The sequence below is a fragment of the Elephantulus edwardii genome, unplaced genomic scaffold (genome assembly GCF_000299155.1).
Source record: "Elephantulus edwardii isolate Elephantulus edwardi_28Jun2011 unplaced genomic scaffold, EleEdw1.0 scaffold00063, whole genome shotgun sequence".
Lineage (NCBI taxonomy): Eukaryota > Metazoa > Chordata > Mammalia > Macroscelidea > Macroscelididae > Elephantulus > Elephantulus edwardii.
Window position 1 is genome coordinate 6,175,182 of NW_006399813.1, and position 19,843 is coordinate 6,195,024.

General features: G+C 48.1%; 1 protein-coding gene across 2 annotated transcripts in view; it reads left to right on the forward strand.

The window, feature by feature from the left end:
• RASSF5 (Ras association (RalGDS/AF-6) domain family member 5) overlaps positions 1-19,843 on the forward strand; it is a 118,832-nt gene that overhangs the window by 93,032 nt on the left and 5,957 nt on the right. For both annotated transcript variants that reach the window (XM_006887930.1, XM_006887931.1), the window contains one exon: positions 19,161-19,271. In XM_006887930.1, the coding sequence (XP_006887992.1) occupies positions 19,161-19,271 (111 nt within the window). The remainder of the gene's footprint in view (positions 1-19,160; positions 19,272-19,843) is intronic.

Consider the following 19,843-nt stretch of genomic DNA (forward strand, 5'->3'; position numbering starts at 1 on the left):
TTGTTGAGGTGAGGATTTACAGCCATAGAATGATTATATCAGATCACAGAGTAGAGAATAATTATGTAATCCTAGCTAAATCTGATCCAGTCCATGGTCTTTCTGATCACTTGTTATGCATCTGAGATCTGGACCGTGAATAAGGATGACAGAAGAAGCACTGATGCCTTTGAGCTGTGCTGTTGGAGAAGAGAACTGAACATGTCATGGATGGCCAAGAGAACAAACAGATATTTGAGGCAAGGCTGATGAGGCTTTCGGGCATGTTGCTAGGAGGGGCTATTCCTTGGTGAAGGACATGATGCTGGGAAGGATGGAGGGTCCGTAAAGGGAGGAAGACCCTCAACCAGGTGAACTGACATGATGACTGATGCAATGGGTGCTAGTGTGCAAGAAAGTGTGAAGATGGCGTGGGATAGGATGGGATGGGATGGGATGGGATGGGATAGGATAGGATACGATAGGATAGGATACGATAGGATAGGGTTCAGATCTGCAGTTCATAAGGTCGCTATGGGTCGTACTAGATTCGACAGCACCTAACAACAACAGCTGAGTTGAAACATATTTGGGCAGGAAGACACAATAACAACTCCCACCCAATGGGAACCCTCCTGTCTTTGGCCCCACGTTCTAAGTTTCCAAATCTTAGTGAGTGAGTTCTGGACGAAGACAGATGCCCTGAGAGGGAGAGCAGAGTTAGGCGCCCTTAACAGCTCAGCCTGGTCAGCTTAGGCTGGTGGCAGCGGAGAGACTGAGAAGATGGGATAAATAATGTATACTGCTTTGAAACAGATGAGGGAGAGAACTGTTTAAAAGGGACTTATAATTGGGTATTATTGTCATGACAGGAGTCCAGAATGAGGATAGCATGGTGGAGTAGACTTGCGGGGAGGGATTGAATAACAATGAAATAATTTTTTAAAAAAATTTTCAAAAAGGAAAGCAAATTAGGAGGGAGTGGTAGGCAGGGAGAAAAGGGCAACAATGAATGAATGGAAATCCAAAGTCTCTGTAAACTGTCATTAAAATAAATTAATTTTTTTTTCAAAAAAGAAGAATGCTAGTGGGTGAGAATCTCCATCCCGTCCAGCATCCCTTAAAAACCAAAAACCAAACCCATTTGGTGCAGGTGAGCCCTGAACCAAGTAGATGCCTGAAGGAGGAGCCCAGGGGCAGTTGCCATCAAGTTGGTCCTAATGTGTCACCATTCTGCACGTTGCAGACTAGAATGTCCTCCAAAGGACTCCCAGGGCCATGGCCTTTCGGAGGCAGAGAGATCATAAGGCCTTTCCTCTGGAACACTTCCGGTGGGCTCCAGCCTCCACTGAGTGACTCCACTCTCCACCCCAAGAGCATGTGAAAAAGGAATGCCTCTAGCTAAGAGATCCCTCACGCCTCACCATCGAGTTAGAGCCGGGTCATAGCTGAGCCTCTGTTGAGTTTCCTAGGCTCTAAAGTCACAGCTGAGGAGATCACCCGTCTTTATCCTGTGGAGTGGCTGATGGACTCAGACCGCCAAAGAGTCACAGCCCTTTACCTGTTCCCCCACCCCAATATCCAAAGCATGTTTATTTCAGATCTGGGAACGCAGTGAGATTCTTCTAAAATACTGCCTTCGAGGCACAGCTTTGAGTTAGCAACACAACGCCCTGAGGACTGTGACGTTAGAACTCTCTAAGAAAGATGAGATCCACATGTTCTTTTTTTAAAATTTAATTTTATACTGATTTCTTCACAAAGCTTGAATACATTGTTTTTCACAAAAGATCCTTCCTATTTCCTTCACCCCCACCACCTATCAAATTGTGCAACCCTATGATTAACATTTCACTCCCCGCCCATCTTCACCCCTCTGCTTCCACCCTCCCCTCATCCTTGGATCCTTACACTCATTCTACAATAACAGTTTTATAAAATATTTATCCTTGTGGGACTGAGTTCACGCAGCGTAATGCTTTCCAGTACCTCCCAAGTTAGGTAATAATTTACAAAATCATTGCCCCTGCGTGCTATGTAGTATTCCACTGTATGAATGTACCACAACTTCTCAATCCATTGTTTGTGGTTGGACATCTGGGCTGTTTCCATGTTCTTACGATGATAAATAATGCTGCTATGAACATTGGTGTACAAGTTTCCACTTGTGCCTCAGTTCTCATTTTCTTGGGGTATATTCCAAGCAATGGAATATCTAGATCATATGGAATTTCTATGTTCAACTTTTTGGGGAAGCACCAGACTGTTATTTCATTTTACAATCCCACCAATAATATATGAGTCCCTATCTTGCCACGTACTCTATAACATTTATTACTTGCTTTCCAGATAACCTTTGCCACTGCTACTGGAGTGAGATGGAATTTCATTGTGGTTTTGATTTGCAGGTCTCATTGCCAGTTACTTGGAACATTTCTTCATGTATCTTGTTAGGTGCCCCTGGATCGTCTGTAACCCACATGAATAGCAGATCTGAACCCTGCCCTATTCTGTGCCATCTTCACAATCTCTGATATGCTGAAGTCCATTGTTCAAGTCACTGTGTCAGTCCATCCTGTTGAGGGTCTTTCCTTCTTTCTCTGACCCTCCACCTTTCCCAGCATGATGTCTTTTTCCAAGGACGGGTCCCTCCTGACAACATGCCAAAGGGTGTGAGACAAAGGTTCACCATCCTTGCCTCTAAGGAGCACCCTGGTTGCACTTTTTGCAGGACAGACTTGTTTGTTCCTTTGACAGTCCATGGAATAGTCAGTACCCTTTGCCAGCACCACAGTTCAAAGGCCTCAGTTCTTCTGCCATCATTTTTCATTGAGCTCCACTGTTGTTGCTATGTAGCACAGGGTCAGAATTAACTCATAGCTGATCCTCCAGCAGGTTTTCAGAGGCAGCATATTGCACAGGAACAGATTTCCTATCTTTGTTCTGCAGAGCAGCTGATGGATTCAAACTGCGTGCCTTCAAGTTGGCAGTGCAGATTCTTTCCACTAGGGCACCACAGCTCCCTTGGAATCCACTGCTGTTGTACCATCAAGGCGGAAACGACTTGTAGCTGACCCTCCAGAGAGTTTAAATGCTCTCTCTCTCTTTTTTTTTTAGTAAATTTTAATGAATGTTTACAGAGACTTAGGGTTTCCATTCATTCATTGTTTCACTTTTCTCCCTGCCCACCTCCTCCCCCCTCAGTTCCCTCTTCTCCTTGAAAAGTAAAAGAAAAACTCTTTCATTGTTATTCAGTCCCTCCCCCTCAAGTCCACTCTACTGTGCAACCTTCATTCTGGACTCCTGTCTTGACAATAATACCCAATTATAAGTCCCTTTTAAACAGTTCTCTCCCTCATCTGTTTCAAAGCAGTATATATCATTCCTCCCTTCCTTCTCTGTCTTTCCTCAACCCCAGTGTCAGTTCCGTCTTATAACAGTGCAATATTTCTCCTTTTGTGGCTGAGATATTTCACTTAGCATAATGTCCTCCACGGTCATTCATTTTGCGTAATATTTCATGAGTTCTTTGTTTTTCATTGCTGCATAATATTCCATTGTGTGAATATACCACAGCTTCGTTGTCCATTCATTTGTTGATGGGTACATGGGTTCTTTCCAGCTCTTTGCTATTGCGATCAAAGCGGCAATAAACATGGATGTGCATATATCTGCTTGGGTGGAGGTTATGGTTTCTGTAGGGTAAATTCCCAGTAGTGGAATTGCTGGGTCAAATGGTATTTCTCTTTGCACCTTTTTGAGAGAGCGCCATACAGCCTTCCACAGTGGTTGCATCATTTTACACTCCCACCAACAGTGAATAAGGGTTCCAGTTTATCCACAGCTTCACCAGTATTTGATGTTTGCTGTTCTGTTAAATTTTGCTATTCTTACTGGAGTGAGATGATACAGTTTTGATTTGCATCTCTCTTAGAGCTAGGGATTTTCAACATTTCTTCATGTGTTTGTTTGTCATATGAATGTCTTCTTTGGTGAAGTGTCTGTTCATATCCTGTGTCCATTTTTCAATTGGGTTATTTATCTTGTTGTGGTGCTTGAGTATTTTATAAATTCTAATTATAAGTCCCTTTTCTGACATGTCATTACCAAATACTTTTTCCCAGTCTGTGTCTTCCATTTTTACCCAGTTGGAGAAGTTTTTGGATGTGCATAGGGATTTGATTCTTAGAAGGTCCCATTCATCTATTTTATCCTCTCCTGGTTGTAGATTTTCCAGGATGCTTGGAAGACTGTTTATGTTGTGGATTAGGACTTCCGGAGCTCTTCCAAGCTTTTCTTTAGTGACATTTAGAGTCTTTGGTTTTAGTCCTAGGTCCATAATCCACTCTGAATTGGTTTTTGTGTATGGAGTGAGGTGTGAATCTTGCTTGAGTTTTCTAATTTTGCCAGCACCGTTTGATGCCAAAGAAAGAATTTTTTCTCTTACTTTTCAAAGAGAGGAGCGAACTGAGGGGCAGGGGGGACAGAGAGAAAAGTGCAACAATGAATGAATGGAAATCCAAAATCTCTGTAAATGTTCATTAAAATTAATAAAGTAAAATTTTAAAATATACGCCCCCCAAAAAAGGCTGCCATTTCCCCATTTAACTGATTTCATCTCCTTTTCAAAAATCAGTTGACCATAGATAGATGGGCTGATTTCTGTATTCTCAATTCTATTCCATTGATCTATGTGTCTCTCATTGTACCAGTACCACACTGTCTTGACCAGTGGATTTTCAGAGACTGTTAATCGCATGGGAGGAGATTGCCCATCCTTTTCCCACAGAGCAACCAGTGGATTTGATCTGCGTGCTTTTTGGATTGTAGCACAGCTTCTTGCCACTAGTATAGATTCCTAGTTCCAGCCAGCTTGGTTTCCTGCCCAACTGTAAGTGATTATTTGTGCAATTCTTTGTTTATTGTATTCCCTGATAGACTGTAAGCCCCATGAGGACAGCATTCGTCTTGTCTATTGCTCATTTTCTTTTTATTTTTTAAACTTTTTAAAAAAAATTTATTATTTTTGTGTGTGTACCATTAAATCAGATCTGCCTGTTACAGGAGGAGATTGTCCCTCCTTCTACAGCAGAGCATCTGGTGGATTCAAACTGTGTACCTCTAGGATTGCAGTGCAGCTTCTTGCCACTAGGCCACCAGAGTTTCCTTATTGCTCACTTTCTAGATTCTGCATCAAAGCCTGGCACCTAGCAGGAGCTCAGTAAATCTGTTGACTGATAGAAGGTTCCGGCGGGGGCGGGGGGTGAATCCCTGTAGGGCACATGGATGTCCAGCACGCAAGTCTCCAGCAGATGACAAGACTTCCCAGCTTTCAGGAATTCTGTTTGTTCCAGCCTTAGCTGGGTCAGCAGCCATTGAAGAGGTGGTTCTGAGAAATGCTTGCAGAGTCTGTTGTCTTACTTCCCTGTCTAAACCCTCCTGTCCTTTCTTCCGGCTCCCAGTGACTTCACTTTTCCCTGGGAGATCCTGAGCACAAACTGGCCTGCTGGTGATTTGTAGGGCATTGTCCTGTGTGGCTTGGAAGGGACGAGTACATCACTGATCGTGTGGCCAGCCGTCCTCAAGGGCTCCCAGCTGCAGTTCACTTTTGTGAGAAGACACAGTCTTCGAGCGGTCGGCCATGGCGTGGGGACCGGGAACACAGATGGACGTCTCCAGTGTAGATGACCCCCAGTCAGCATGCAGGATTCAATTAGACAAAGCTGCCTGTTGTCGGGAGATGTCCAGCAGGCCTGGCTGGCCCTGGGCAGAGAGACGAGTTCAGGAGATGGTCTCGGGTTTGACTTCATCTCCAGCCTATCATTTGTCACTCACCCCTCCAGCTCCCTTCAGCCCTGAGTCACTGGACTGGAAAAAGGATGCTAATCTGGCCCAGGAGGGCTTCAAGCCTGTGATAGCTCCCAACGTGACCTGGGAACCAGCCAGGGCACTCGCAATCCCTTAGGGTCACCTTTGACAACCAGGGGCCTTTGGGTCAAGTTTTCATTCAAGGTGCCAGAAATTCCTCATGTGATCTGTGGAATAAAGGGAACATGGGGTGCAGTGTTTCCCAAAATCCTTCTCTTGCTTCCACATCCTTCCCTGTAACAAGCTTTTGAGGTCCCAACCAGGTTTCAGGTTCCAAGCCAGGTGTGTCTCCTTGACCCTGGCGGGCTGAATCAGGCCACAGCAAAGTGGAGGGAGACCGCACAGGGGCTTGCTCCCCCCTAACCACTGGAGCTGCTCTAGGCGGTGGTGTTGGACTGTTCATCTTGGGGCCCCGCTCAGATGTCTGTGTCCCTTATCTTCCCTCTAGAGAGTGCCAGGGGGCTCAAAGAAGACATTCCCCTTAAAACCCTCACCTGGTCTCAGCAGCTCCTCTGAGCAGAGCTGGGCTGCCAAGGCCATCCTTGATAGTCAGCCATTCACAGTGCACCTAGTGGAAGGGCGGCCAGGCCCTAGGAAAGACCCGGTGCCTGGAGGTCTGGCGGTGAGGCTGCAGACTTGTTTTAGAGGGGGCAGTTGACTTCTCTTTTGCTTAGAATCTAGAAAGCAAGATCAGCTCTCAACTTTAAGGGAACCAGATAAAGCCAGATGGTTCTAGGTGCTTGGACCCTCCGAGTCCTCTTTAACTTTTGGTTCTGAAGGACTCTTAGGAAGGACTGGCTTCTGTGGACTTCCTGCCCACCGCCCACCCACTACTTCCTCTGCAGTACTGTGATTCAGACTGCCCTGGTCGTGTTGTTAGTTGTGGTTAACAACTGTGGAGTTGAATACCACGCATAGTGATCCTGTGAACAGCAGCTCTGAACCCTGCCCCATCCTGTGCCATCCTGATCATCTCGGACACACTCAAATCCATGCTGTATCACTGCGTCAGTCCATCTTATGGGGAATCTTCCTTTCTTTCTCTGTCCTTCCACCTTCCCAAGCATGATGCCCCTCCCCAAGGAATATCCTCTCCTAGCAACTTGTCCAAAGTATATGACACGAAGCTTAAGCATCCTTGCCTCCAAGGAGCGCTCTGGCTGCACCTTCTCCATAATATATCTCATTGTTGTTTTGGCTGTCATGGGTCCAGTGCTCTTCTCCAACACCATCATTCAGAGGCATACAGGACTCTACGACTCTCATGCTCTAACAGAGGAGACAGGTTTGTACGCAGCTACCCTGCTAGGAGCTGAGACCAGTGCAGCAATAACTGGGACACCTTAGACCATGTTGTTGGGAATTCCATTATTCTGGACAGGAGGGGGAAACCACAGAGGAACCCCCAAGAGGCATGACAGTTCCAGGGATGTGAAGCAAATTCAGCCAGTGATGATTCTCACGCTGTGGCACTCGTTAGCTTTCGTTGTTCACTGTGTGTCTGCAGCTAAGCACATTCAGCTGTGTGATGGAATTTTAATCTCCACTGCAGAAGGGGCCGTGGTAGTGCAAAGGTTGAACTCTCAGCTAGGAAGCAAAAGGTTTGTGGTTCAGATCCACCCAGCTGCCCCCTAGGAGCAACCTTCCGCAAGGATTACAGCCTTCAAAGCGATTGCAGCTCTGCTCTGTCCCATGAGGTCACTGTGTGCCAGAAATTAGTTTGACGGAATCTTGTTTTCTGTGTTCCACTACCAAAGATCTGAGTCCCATTGAGGTGGGCATTGAAGTGCCACACTGAGGTGCAGGCCGCGAGCTTGGTGAGGAAGTCGCCGCCTCGCCCTCTGTGGGTTGTTTAGGAGAGCCCATTGAGGTCATGAACGTGGAGTCCCAGAGCAGCCCTGGCTGCTGGTGCCTTTACTGTCATGATGAGGCTCAGCCAGGGCTTGAACCCAGGTCCCTATGGCTCCAAAGCTACAAGGCTCTTCTGGCCTCCCACATTGGACTCCTGTGGCCTGGTCCTGACCTACCCTGTGAACCTGCTTCTGCTTATAGACAGAGAAGGGCACTAGGAGTGGGGTCTAGGATAGGAGACACGGTGCCCCAGACTCCAGGCTCTGCTGACACCTCAGGGAGTCTGCTGGCATGACTCCATCACCCTCCTATATGGACAGGAAGCTGACGTGGTTGCCCAGCAAGCCTCTTTATGTCATGGATGGTCCTGTGCTTGTCCCGGAGCCTCACAGGAGGTGGAGCTCTGTCTTCCAGCAGGAAACCTGAGAGCTCCCCAGGATGGACCATGCCTCATCCATTTCATCTCCTCCCCTTGGGCTCTCCTGGTCTCCCACTTCTATGCCCCACCCCCCAGCAATTCAGCTTGTTGACCAACTGTCTGCTGTGCCCATCAGCTCCACATTTTGTCTTTGAGAGCTTGAGTCTCTCTCCAGCTCCCCACATCCCCTCTCTTTCTCCCACACCTCCTCTACACCCTATGGAGCTGTTCCCACGCCTTGCCTGGGCCGCTTGCATGCATGGCTCCAGCATGAAGCTCCTTCGTTCCTTCAGTGGGAGTGACCTGTCGGAGAGCACAGTGTAGGAATTCCCTGCCCTCCATTCTGAGATGTTGGACAGCGCCCTCCCAGGACCTGTGAGAAGCAAGCCCTCCACTGCTCAGGGTGTTGCTAAGGGGATCATCCCAGAACACAGACCCTCAGGACCTGGGAGGCGGCCCTGTGATGAGGCCAGGAGACAGCTCCTTTCTCATCTGGCTGAAACCTTCTCCAAAGGATCAATGAGTATTGAATGTGGTCTGGGTCTAGCTTTGACCCAGCCCTGACAGAGGGGTGTCTGCCCCTTTTTTTCACACATTCTCATTCAGGACAGGCCTGAGAGAAGCACAGGTGTGTGAGCACCTGCCTTTGGACAGCAGGAGGCCCAGGTTCCTGCCAGGCATCGTCCCCATGTAGAGGCTCAAGGCCACCCTCTGACAGAGGCATGGAGATGGTTTCCACCCAAGGGACAAAAGAAATACCGTGGCGGATTTGCTAAGAGCTGAGAAAGAGGAAATGTGGCAAAAGCTCGTGGTGAATGGCTTCCGGGGTATTTTTGGTTTTGTTTTCTTTTATTGTATAAGTTTCGAAAAACTCAGACCTACTTGAACTTGGCTACGTGCAGATGAGGAAAGAAGGCAGGAGGCAGTGAGAAAGATAGAGTTGTAAGGTTAGAGCTTTCTTAAAAACCGTTTCTGTCGGCTCCATTGTTCCTGCTGCAGTTCAGACCAGCCCTGCAAGGTCCCCAGCCCCACACCCAGTTCTCTGAAGGGAAGAGGAAGCAGCTATGAGAAACCACCCGTGTCTTGTTTGTAAACTCATAGGACTGCGAAGGAGCCTCAGTGTGCCCCAGATCTCACTTCGTGATTTCACAGATGAGGAAACTGAGCCCCTGGGAGGAGAAGTGACTTGCTGGAGGTCAGAGGTCATTTGATCCGTTGTTGTTCCCTTCTCAGAGGCACAGGGCTAAGAGCTGAGTCACAGGGCTGGCTTCCGGCCACGGCCACATCGTGCACCTTCTTGGTTCCTGCCCCCTCAACACACGGGTGGCTGCCAGGTGCTCCTGGACCCGCCTCCCTGTGCCCACATGGCTGTGAGGGGCTGAGAAGTGCCCAGGCCATCCTCCCCTCTCCCTGTCCAGCCACACGTGTGTTATCTAATACTTCCTAGGAGGTGAGTCCAGTGCTCAGCGAAGCCCCAGGGCACAAGGGATATTAGACATAAGATTTGTCTCCCTCCAGGGACATCTAATTGGGGAGATAGAATGAATGCATGTGAAACAATAATTAAACAATAAGAAAAAGCAGCATATAATTAGCTGCCAAATATAGCCATCCAGACTCTGACTGTACCTCCCTGGGCCCTTCGTGGTGGATTGAACATTAGCCAGCAGCTGCAAACGTCTAGCACACACAGTAATTTGCCCTTTTGCTGGGCAGGAATCTGAGGCTCCAGGGCGGTGGCGGTGTCTGGGAGTGAGCCCGTGAGCAGCCGAGCCACCCACCTGCACCATCTCCCTCAGTGAGTTTTGCTGTCCGCTCTCGGAGAACAGGATCCCAACAAAGTAATAAAACCTTTGTCCACTAGTGAGAAATGTCCTTAAGCGAGAGTGCAGCTAGAGAAGGCCCGTTGACTGGTGGTGTGAGGAAATACACAGCAACAGGACGCTCAGCAGAAATAAGATGCAGGGAAGGCAGGGGCCTGTACAAGCCTGCATGTGCTTTTCTCCATTGTTGTTGTTAAATGCCTTTGAGTCGTAGGCAACTCATAGAGACCCGATGAGCTTTCTTCATTTCTCCAAGTTCGTAGAGTTTCCAGAGGCAAGCTATTGTGGAAGTGGATGCCCCTCCTGCTTCCAAAGCTTGTTTTAATAGGGGAGCTCCACCAGACACTGTCCACCATGGGTAACCATTATCACATTTAGTACACCAGGGTCATAGTGTTCAACATTACAGCCACCACAAATTACTTCTGTTCAGCAAATTGACAGAGCAGTGCTATACCACCTAGAAGAATGTTTGATCAAAAACAAGTAAAAACAGGCCTGAGGGACACAGATTAAAATCACCCACCTTTGGCTTGATAGCCTCACTTTCTGTCCATTAGCGAGAATAAAATTGTCAGGGATCTGCTGTGATAGGAGAGCAGGACCAGAGAGGTGGGCCAGAGAAATTGCGCGGGGAAATGATACGCGCAAGATGGAATGTTTAAGGCGTCTGTTTCAAGAAAGGAGTCCCACAGTGGTGGAAATAGAGCACTCAACTGTTAACAAAAAGATTTGGGGTTTGAGTCCTTCTAGAGACGCGTTGGGAGAAAAGGCTGGCAGTCTGCTCCCCGTGACGCAGCCCTGGAAGCCCTGAGGAGCGCATTCTATCCTGACACACAGGGGGTTGCCAGACACTAGAACTGACTCCAGGGCAGCTTGTGTTTGGGGGCTGTGCTTGGTACCACCTGGCAAAGAGAAGACACAGCAGAGGGTGGTGGGTGCCTCTAAGGAGCTCCGTCTAGCTGGGAAGAAGAACCAAAATGGATGATCTCCATGGAGGATAATACAAGTTAGGTGCATATTCAAATGCTGATAATTCATTGTTAGCTGTACGTGCAGGTTAGCTCTGACCCTGCTGTTCCTCTTTTCCTCGTCTGTCTGATAAGCACGATCATCATAATAATGTGTTCCTTATAAAGTTGCTGTGAGGGCAGGCTGAGCTGATCCATGCTTAGTGACTAGAGTAGAGCCTGGCACATATATTGTTGCTGTTGTGTGCTGTCGAGTCAGAACCGACCTATAGCTGATGTCTCAGAGGGTTTTCAGAGGCAGTAAAATCGCTCCAGAGAACATTGCCTATCCTTTCCCCTCAAAGCAGCTCAGTTGGTGGATTTGAACTGTGTGCCTTTGGGATGGCAGTGCAGCTTCTTGCTAATAGGCCACCAGAGATCTAGCCAATCATTGTCTTTCTTGGGGCAGTGATGAGGGGCACTGGTTATAGAGAGCTGCATTCACAAAGTAGATCTCAATTCAGGCTTTGGTTTAAGGGGTTGTGCCCCTAAAAGTCATGCTGAGCCAAAATCTCAGAACCTTATTGGGAAATATGGCTTTTGCAGATATATTGTTGTTCATTGCCTTCAAGTCAAGGTCGACTCATAGCAACTCTATGAACAAAAGACCTAATGCCTTTCCATACATATCGTTGTTTCTCTAAGTTCATAGAGTTTCTAGAGGCATGTGGTTTAGGAAGTGGATGCCACTCCTGCTTCCCAACCTGTTTTACAACTGGGAGCTCCACCAAACACTGTCCACATTGGGAAACCATTATGGTATTTGATACCCCAATGGCTCAAGGTTCAACATCACAGCAAACCCAGGTTACTTCATACAGCACATTGACAAAGAGTGATGTGCAAAGTGTTTTTGCAGATACCATTAAGGTAAAGGTAGAGATGGGGTCATAGTGGATTAGGGGGTAGCCTAAATCAATGAGAGTGTCAGAAAAGGCATGCAGGTGCAACAATGAAGGAATGAAAACCCAAAATCCCTGTAAATGTTCATTAAAACTAATAAAATTAAAAAAAGGAAAAGAAAAATAAAAGGCATGCAGAGAAGGCTATGTGAAGACACGGTGCGTGTTGCTCCTGGGCCTGTTCCTCACCCAGCGGGTGGGGTGAGCAGAGGGGGGTCCCTGCTGGGGTGGTGGCAGGAATGGAGCTCTCCTGGGCTGCCCTGGGGACAGCAGGCACACAGGGTTAACTCAGAGCAGCTTCTTCCTGAGCAGCGGATCACTCCCGGGTGACAAAAGTGCAGCATTACCTGTTTATCAATTGTACCTAAGTATCTTAGAGTTAACTATATAGTGACCCTCTGAACAATGGATCTGAAACCTGTCCGAACCTGTGCCATCTCACCATCTCAGACACCCTGGGGCCCACTGTTAACAGCCACTGTGTTGGCCTGTCTCATTGAGGGTCTTCCCCTCCTTCAGTGACCCCCCCACCTATCCACATATGATGTGGTGGTTTTCAAAGGACCAACCCCTCCTAACAGCATGTCCACAGTATAGAGAAGAAGCTTCACTGTCCTTGTTTCTAGCAACAACCATTGCCTTCGAGGTGAAACCAACGCATAGCTGACCTTCTGGCAGGTTTGCAAGAGACTGTGAATTGCACAAGAGGAGATTGCCCACTTTTCTCCCAAGGAATCGATGTTGGACTTGAGCCCCCAATGAGACACCTGTCGTTGTTATTGTTGTGAAGTGCTGTTGAGTCAACGGCAGCTCTTATATCTCTATGAACAATGGATCTGAACCTTACCCAGTGCCATCCTCACCATCTCCTTCCTATACACTTGAGCCCATTGTTACAATCTCTGTGTCAGTTCATCTTGTTGAGGGTCTCTTCCTCTCTTTTTACTGACCCGCCACCTTTCCAAGCATGACATCCTTCCTGTTGTTATGTGCCACCGAGTCAACCCTGTACACAGTACATCTGAACCCTGCTCTATCCTGAGCCAATCCCACTGTCTCTGACACACTCACCCTCATTACCCCAGTCACTGTATCAATCCATCTCACCCAGGTTCTTCCTGTCCTGCTCTGTCTTTCCACACTTCCAAGCACGATGTCCTTCTCCAAGGACTGGTCCCTCCTGGCCACATGCCCAAAGTATGTGAGATGGAGCTTCAAAATCCTTAACTCCAGGGAACAGCTTGGTTTCACCCTCTGCAGGACAGAATTATTTGTTCTCTTGGCAGGCCATGGTAGGTTCAATACTCTTCTCCAGCACCACAGTTCAAAGATATCAATTCTTCTTCTGTCATCTTTGGTCATTGTCCAGTTCTCTGATGCATAGCAAGTAATTGCAAAGATCATGGCCTGAATCTGGTGCACCTTAGTTTCTAGACTGACATCATTGCTCTTTAGCACTCTGCAGAGGTCCCTGGCAGTTGATGTTTCCTAATTTAGTTTGTCTTTTGATTTCCTGACTGCTAGTACCAAAGAGTGTTGACTGTGGAGCTGAGCAAGCTGAAATTGTTAATAACTTCCTTAGTCATAAACAAAGTCACAAACTCTAGTGATGTATTGTCTCATAGCTCTGGAGACCAGAAGTCCACACTTACCATGTCAGCAGGGCCATGCTTTCTCCAGACGCTCTTTCTTGCCTCTCTCAGCTCCAGCAGCCCTGGGTACTCCTGGCTTGCGGCTGCACCATCTCTACCTCTGTTTTCACAAACCATCTTTTCTCTGTATCTGTTCTCCTTTATAAGGATACTACTTATATGGGAAGGGAGCTTATCTTTGGAGGCCTAGTCGGTAAGGAGTTTTGCTTCCAACCCAAAGGCAAGTGGTTTGAATCCACCAGCTGCTTCAAGCGAGAGAGATAAGCAGTCCCCTCCCATGAGATTTACAGCCTCTGAAACCCCACTGGAGGTTCAGCTGTGAGTTGGCTCTGACTTGATGGCAGTGAACAACACTTATATGTATGGGAAGGAGCCTGGGTAAAGGCTCAGCTGCACTGCAGTCCCAAAGGCACGTGTTCGAGACCACCAGCTGCTCCAAGGAGATGAATAGGCCGTCTCCTCCCATGTGATTAACTGCCTCTGAAAACCCGCTGGAGGATCAGGTACGGTTCAGTTCCAACTCAGTGGCACACGACAACACAGCTAACCGTAAGGTCAGCAGTTTTATCTCACTAGCAACTTCAGGGGAGGAAGATGGGACAGTCTGCTCCTTTAAAACTCACAGCCTTGAGAACCCTGCCGGCCAGATCTACTCTGTCTTATAGGATCGTGGTGAGTCAGAATCCACATGAGAGCAAGTGTGTGGTCTTTCGATGCCTCTACTGGGTTGGGACCCATCCTAGTCTCATATGACCTCATATTAATGGATAACATCTTCTAAGACCTAATTTCCATTAAAGTCCCCTTGCCAGGTTCCTGGAGATTAGTACTTCATCCAGCCTTTTGGGAGAACACAAATCAAGCCCTTGCCTTCGGAGAAAGCTGCTCTGCTATAAACCCCTGAGTGCAATGGGACAGTCTTCTGTATTTTCTTGATATAACTATTCTAATGGAAATGTTTCAGTGTCACTTCCAGAGAGGATGCATGTGTGCCCTCACCCCCGGCACGCACCCTCTTCACTTGGCCGTCTCCCAGTAACCTGGAGAGCTGAGAGGGGAGACAGCTCTTTGTGGCTCAGGGCACATCAGCTTGAACCTGTTTCCACCAGGGCTCTGGTTGTGCTGGGTGCACTGAGAACAGCTAAGCCATCTGCCACCAACGCCAGCAGCTTAATCCAAGATGAGCTCTGTGTCCAACGCACTGAGCTGCGTAATCCACCAGGAGCGGCACCCACAGGACAGGGCCTGGATCTGCTCTGTCCTCATAGAGACCCATTCCATATCTCTCTCATGCTCTCTCTGTCTCTCTCTTCGTCTCCCACTTCTCCTCTCCTCTCCCCTCCCCTTCCCTCCTCTTCTCTCTCTCCTTGCTCTCTCCTCTCCTCTCTCTCTCTTTCTCTCCTCTCCTATCTCTTCTCTCCCCTCCTCTCCTCTCCTCTCCTCTCCTCTCCTCTCTCTCTCTCTTGTCTCTCTCTGTCTTGTCTCTCTCTCGTCTGACTTCTCTCTCTTGTCTGTCTCTGTCTCTCCTCCCTCTCGCGGCTGTGCTGGGAGACATAGCCCTACCTACATGTTTTCAAATGTCTTACAGATCAATGCACACCTTACACTTTTGAAGCCTTGAGAGCCTGTTGATTGTCGTCAAGTCCAGTACGACTCACAGCAACCCTACGAACAAAAAGCCTGAAGCCTTTCTATAACTATTGTCATTTATCAAAGTTCGTAAAGTTTCCAGAGGCATGTGGTTTAGAGAACTTGGTAGGTGGGTAGAAACTGAGTTTTCTCTCCTACCCTCCAGGATATGTGCAGTGGTTAAGAACTCAGCTGCTAATGGAAAGGGTGACAGTTCAAACCCACCATCTGTTCTACGGTAGGACGATGAGGCCGTTGCCTTCGGGAAGATAGGCATCCTTGGAAACACTAGGGAGCAGTTCTGCTGTATAATCACCGAGAGTCGGAATCGGCTTGCCCACGCTCCCACACCAGGCCTCCCCTCGGGTTAGGATGGATCTCTTTCATAGAGCTGATGCCCTCGTTCTCGCTTTTGGGGCGTCCTGTGGAGCAGTGGGTGTTCACGAGCACCAACGTGTTCATTCTTCGCAGCTGGTTGGGGACCCTGGACTGACTAACTAACGAGGGCTCTAGGCGACATCTTAAACGTTGCTGCTTTAATTTTGAAACCTCTACACTCCAGGCTGATCCAGACCAGTTAAATCATTGTGTGCGGTGGCAGCCCAGGCTGGCTTGTTGTTTTTAAAGTTTTCAGATGATTCCACGGTGCTCTCACTTAGATGGGGGGCAGCTTCGTGGGCCCTGCATCCCGTGGCTTGCTCACTGATGGGTGGGCCTCCTCCAGGAGGTGATTCATTCCATCCAGGTCATGTGTGCCCAGGGCTGTGTGGGCAGCGGCCACCTGGACCTGGGAGCTGAAGTCCCGGGGCCTCCCACCAGGGCCCTGCTCCTCCTCCCAGCCGCCCAGGAGGCTGCTGTGGAAGCTTGAGGTCGGCTGTCTTGTGCGTCACCCCTGGAAGGCCACTTGCATCACTTCCCTAGGTTTGTGGTAGGAAAGAAAGAGAATATAAAGGTTTATCTGCTCAAGGAAAGGGGAACAGGAAGAAGAAAACATCTTAGGCTGTGATAGCTCTGCTCTGAGGCTTGTTGTGCCCAAAAGTAGGCGTGGATGCTGGCCTCTGATTACCACGGCCCTGCTGCTTCTTACAGGGAAATGTCATATCTCGGTGGAGAACTTAGAAATGAGACCCTCCCAGGCTTCCTGGAATTTTCTTTCCATCTTGTAATTTTTCTTTTTTGTAGGTGAATTGAGAGAAGCAGAGGAGCATAATGTGTAAACGTAGTTTCGGGGTTTTTTTAAAATTTTTTGTTTTATTCTAATAAAAATTTACAGAGACTTTGGATTTCCATTCATTCGTTGTTGCACTTTTCTCCCTGCCCATCCCTTCCCTCCAATTTGCTCTTCTTTTTGAAAAGTAAAAGAAAATATTCTTTTATTGTTATTCAACCCCTCCTCCCAAGTCCACTCCATTATGCTACCTTCGTTCTGGACTCCTCTCATAACAATAATATCTAATCATATATCCCTTTTAAACAGTTCTGTCCCTCATCTGTTTCAGTGCAGTATACATCATTCCTTCCCTCCTTCCTGTCTTCCCTCAACCCCGATGTCAGTCCCCTTCTACAACAATGACCCTATGCAATATTTGTCCTTTTGTGACTGAGATATTTAACTCAGCATAATGTCCTCCAGGGTCACCCATTTTTTATGGTATTTTTCATGAATTTCTTGTTTTTTAGTGCAGTATAGTACTCTATTGTGTGAATATACCAGAGTTTCTCTATCCATTCGTTGATGGGCATAAACATAGCTTTGTACCTATTCTGTTCTTGGCTGCTTAGTACAGTGGGACCATGGTCATGTCCCTAACCTCTGAGCCTCAGTTTTTTAATCTGTAAAAAGAGGAGTGTGGAAACTGTATGCAGGAAGAGTCATGTCAGAGACCCTAGTCCACTGCTGTTGTTATCAGGATCCCCGGGAGAGAATGGCTGTGATGGAAACGAGAGAGGACGGAGCTCACTGTGGTGCCCAGTGTTGCGGGGAGGTCAGGGCCGGGGCTGCTCCTCAGTCCCGCTGCTCCAGCACCTCCTGTTGGCAGTGGGTGGCAGTGGATGTGACCTTTCCTCGCTCCGTGGAACGGGAAAGTGGGAGGAGGAAATGATGGTGTGCTGTCCGGTGTGACGTGCCTCTCCCCGACAGGCTTACTGGGGGAAGTCAGGGGCTGTCTTCTGTGGGGATGCGCTTTGGTGGTTGGTTGTAAGTGATGTCAGATTCCACTAACAAGCCCAGGACAGCCTCTGCGAGGCTGTACAGAGAACTCCAGCTCCCTTTGCTCTCCTTTGTCATGTTTTCTGAGCCTCAGTGCCTCATTTGCCAAAGGAGAACCCTGATCTGTACCAAGATTACCAGATCTTTTCTAATGTCAGGCAAACCCTGGGTGGTTTCTGACCCCAAGTTCCACTGAACTGGTTTCTACACTTCCAGCCACACCACATGGGACAATGTGAAGACAAACCCACGTTGAGGTGGCAGCAAATTCAGGGGAAATGTAGGCGTGAGTGCACAGGGTCACCTCTCACAGCCGTCAGTCAGGACTCATAGCTGACCCTCTGTCAAGTTGTCAGGGGCTGTAAACAGCATGCAAGGAATTGCCTGTCTTCCTTCATGGAGCAGCCAGTGGATTTGACCTGCCAGAGAGGTAACTGCTTTCAAGTTAGCCTCGCAACTCCCTACCGACTACATAATTAGACCTCAGAATCACCTCTCCCAACCCCATTCCTCCTGAATCCTTCCCTGGAGGGGCCAGACCTTCAGGAAACACACGAGGGTGGGGGGGGGGATGAATCCTGACGTCACAGAAGAACACCACACAGCCAAGACATTCTCCAATAGCTGGCTGAATGAACACACTGTGATACATCCATACAATGACAAAAAGAAATGAGTTAGCACCATCAACAAACAAATGCATAGAGAAGCTGCAGTATATTCACACAATGGAATATTATGCTGCACTGAAAAACAGGGAATTCATGCAATATTATACAAAATGGGTGACTCTGGAGGACATTATGCTGAGTGAAGTAGCTCAGTCACAAAAGGACAAATACTGCATAGTGCCACGGTTGTAGAATGGGACTGACATCAGGGTTGGGGTGAGACTGAGAAAAATTGGATAAATTATGTATACTGCATTGAAACAGATGATTGAGAGAACAGTTTAAAAGCAATATATAATTGGGTATTATGATCATGACAAGAGTCCAGAATGAAGGCTGCATAGTGGAGTGTACTGGGGGTAGGTGGGAGGGGATTGTATACCAATGAAAGAATTTTTCTTTTACTTTTCAAAGAGAAGAGCGAACTGGAGTGGGGAGGGGTGGGCAGGGATAAAAATGCAACAATGAATGGAAATCCAAAATCTCTGTAAATGTTCATTAAAAATAATAAAATACCATTTAAAAATAAAAGAAATGAGTTAGCAAGATGCAAAGAGACATGGAGGAACTTTATAAATGTATGTTGTTGAGTATGGAAAAAGCCATCTTAAAAAATCTATGTATTGTATGATCCCAATTATGTAATATTCTGTAAAAGGCAAAACTATACATAAAGAAACATGAGTAGGTGGCCAGGATTTGGGGCGGAGGGAAGAACGGGAGATGAACCAGGGCCTGGTTCATTCACTCCTCCCCTCTTTACCATCAAGTCAAAACGGGCACATAACTGACCTTCCACTGGGTTTCTGAGCACGTGATGAAGACAGTAATATTCTGAATGGTTGTGATGGGGGCACATGACAGTATGGCTTTGTCAAGATGCACCGGGCTGTACACCGGCCCTCATGTCTGTGGTGTTCCTATGTCATAGGGGAGGAAACTGAGGCACAGAGGGCCTTACATTGCTTTGCCAAGGGCGGCAGCCTGCAGCAACGACACAGGTGGGGTTGGAGTTCATTTCTCCCCCCCCTGAGTCCCTGTGTGGGACCGATACCATTTCTCAGGCAGAGAGGTAGTTGGGGCACGTCGCTGTCACCTCTCTCGGCCTGAGAACCAGTGTGCTCACCCCAGCTTCATGTCTCTTGCAGAATGTCTGTAAGCCTGTGGAGGAGACGCGGCGGCCACCCACGCTGCAGGAGATCAAGCAGAAAATCGACAGCTACAACACGCGGGAGAGGAATTGCCTGGGCATGAAGCTGGTGAGCCCTGCCTGGCCCCTGCGCCCCTGTGGTCAGGCTCCTCAGCTCTCTCCCCACTTTGTTCTGGGCTCAGGAGCCAGAATCTTAGTGACCTTGAGGAAAAGAGAATGGGCTTGAGACCTGGAATCCAGGTTCTGGTTCCTCCACTTTTCTGCATGTGACTTTGGGAAGTTAACTCCACTGAGTGTCAGTGTAAACCAGAGATACTAGTATTCCTCTGCCCTAGATCTGGTGGGAATTAAATGGCGAATAGTGGCTGACAGACTGATGGCCTGATGCCAGGAAGCCCAGGACAAGGCTTGCAGCTCCTCCCACTGCCCCTCTTGTTTCTGGCATCTGTTGTTATCTGGCCTGGGGAATGTTCTTAGATTGTGTGGGTGCTGGGGAGAAAGGGAGGTGTTCAGCTTGGGGCCAGGTCCTCACAGGGAAGGGAGGGGAGGGTAGAAGAGCCCTGCCCCCTGCTGGTGGCTGCGGGTAACTGGCCAGTCTGGTCAAGTCCCTGGGGTAGATTCTGGCTCACATGACCCCATCCATATATTACAGAGCGCAGCAATTCCCCAGGGTTTTCCTGA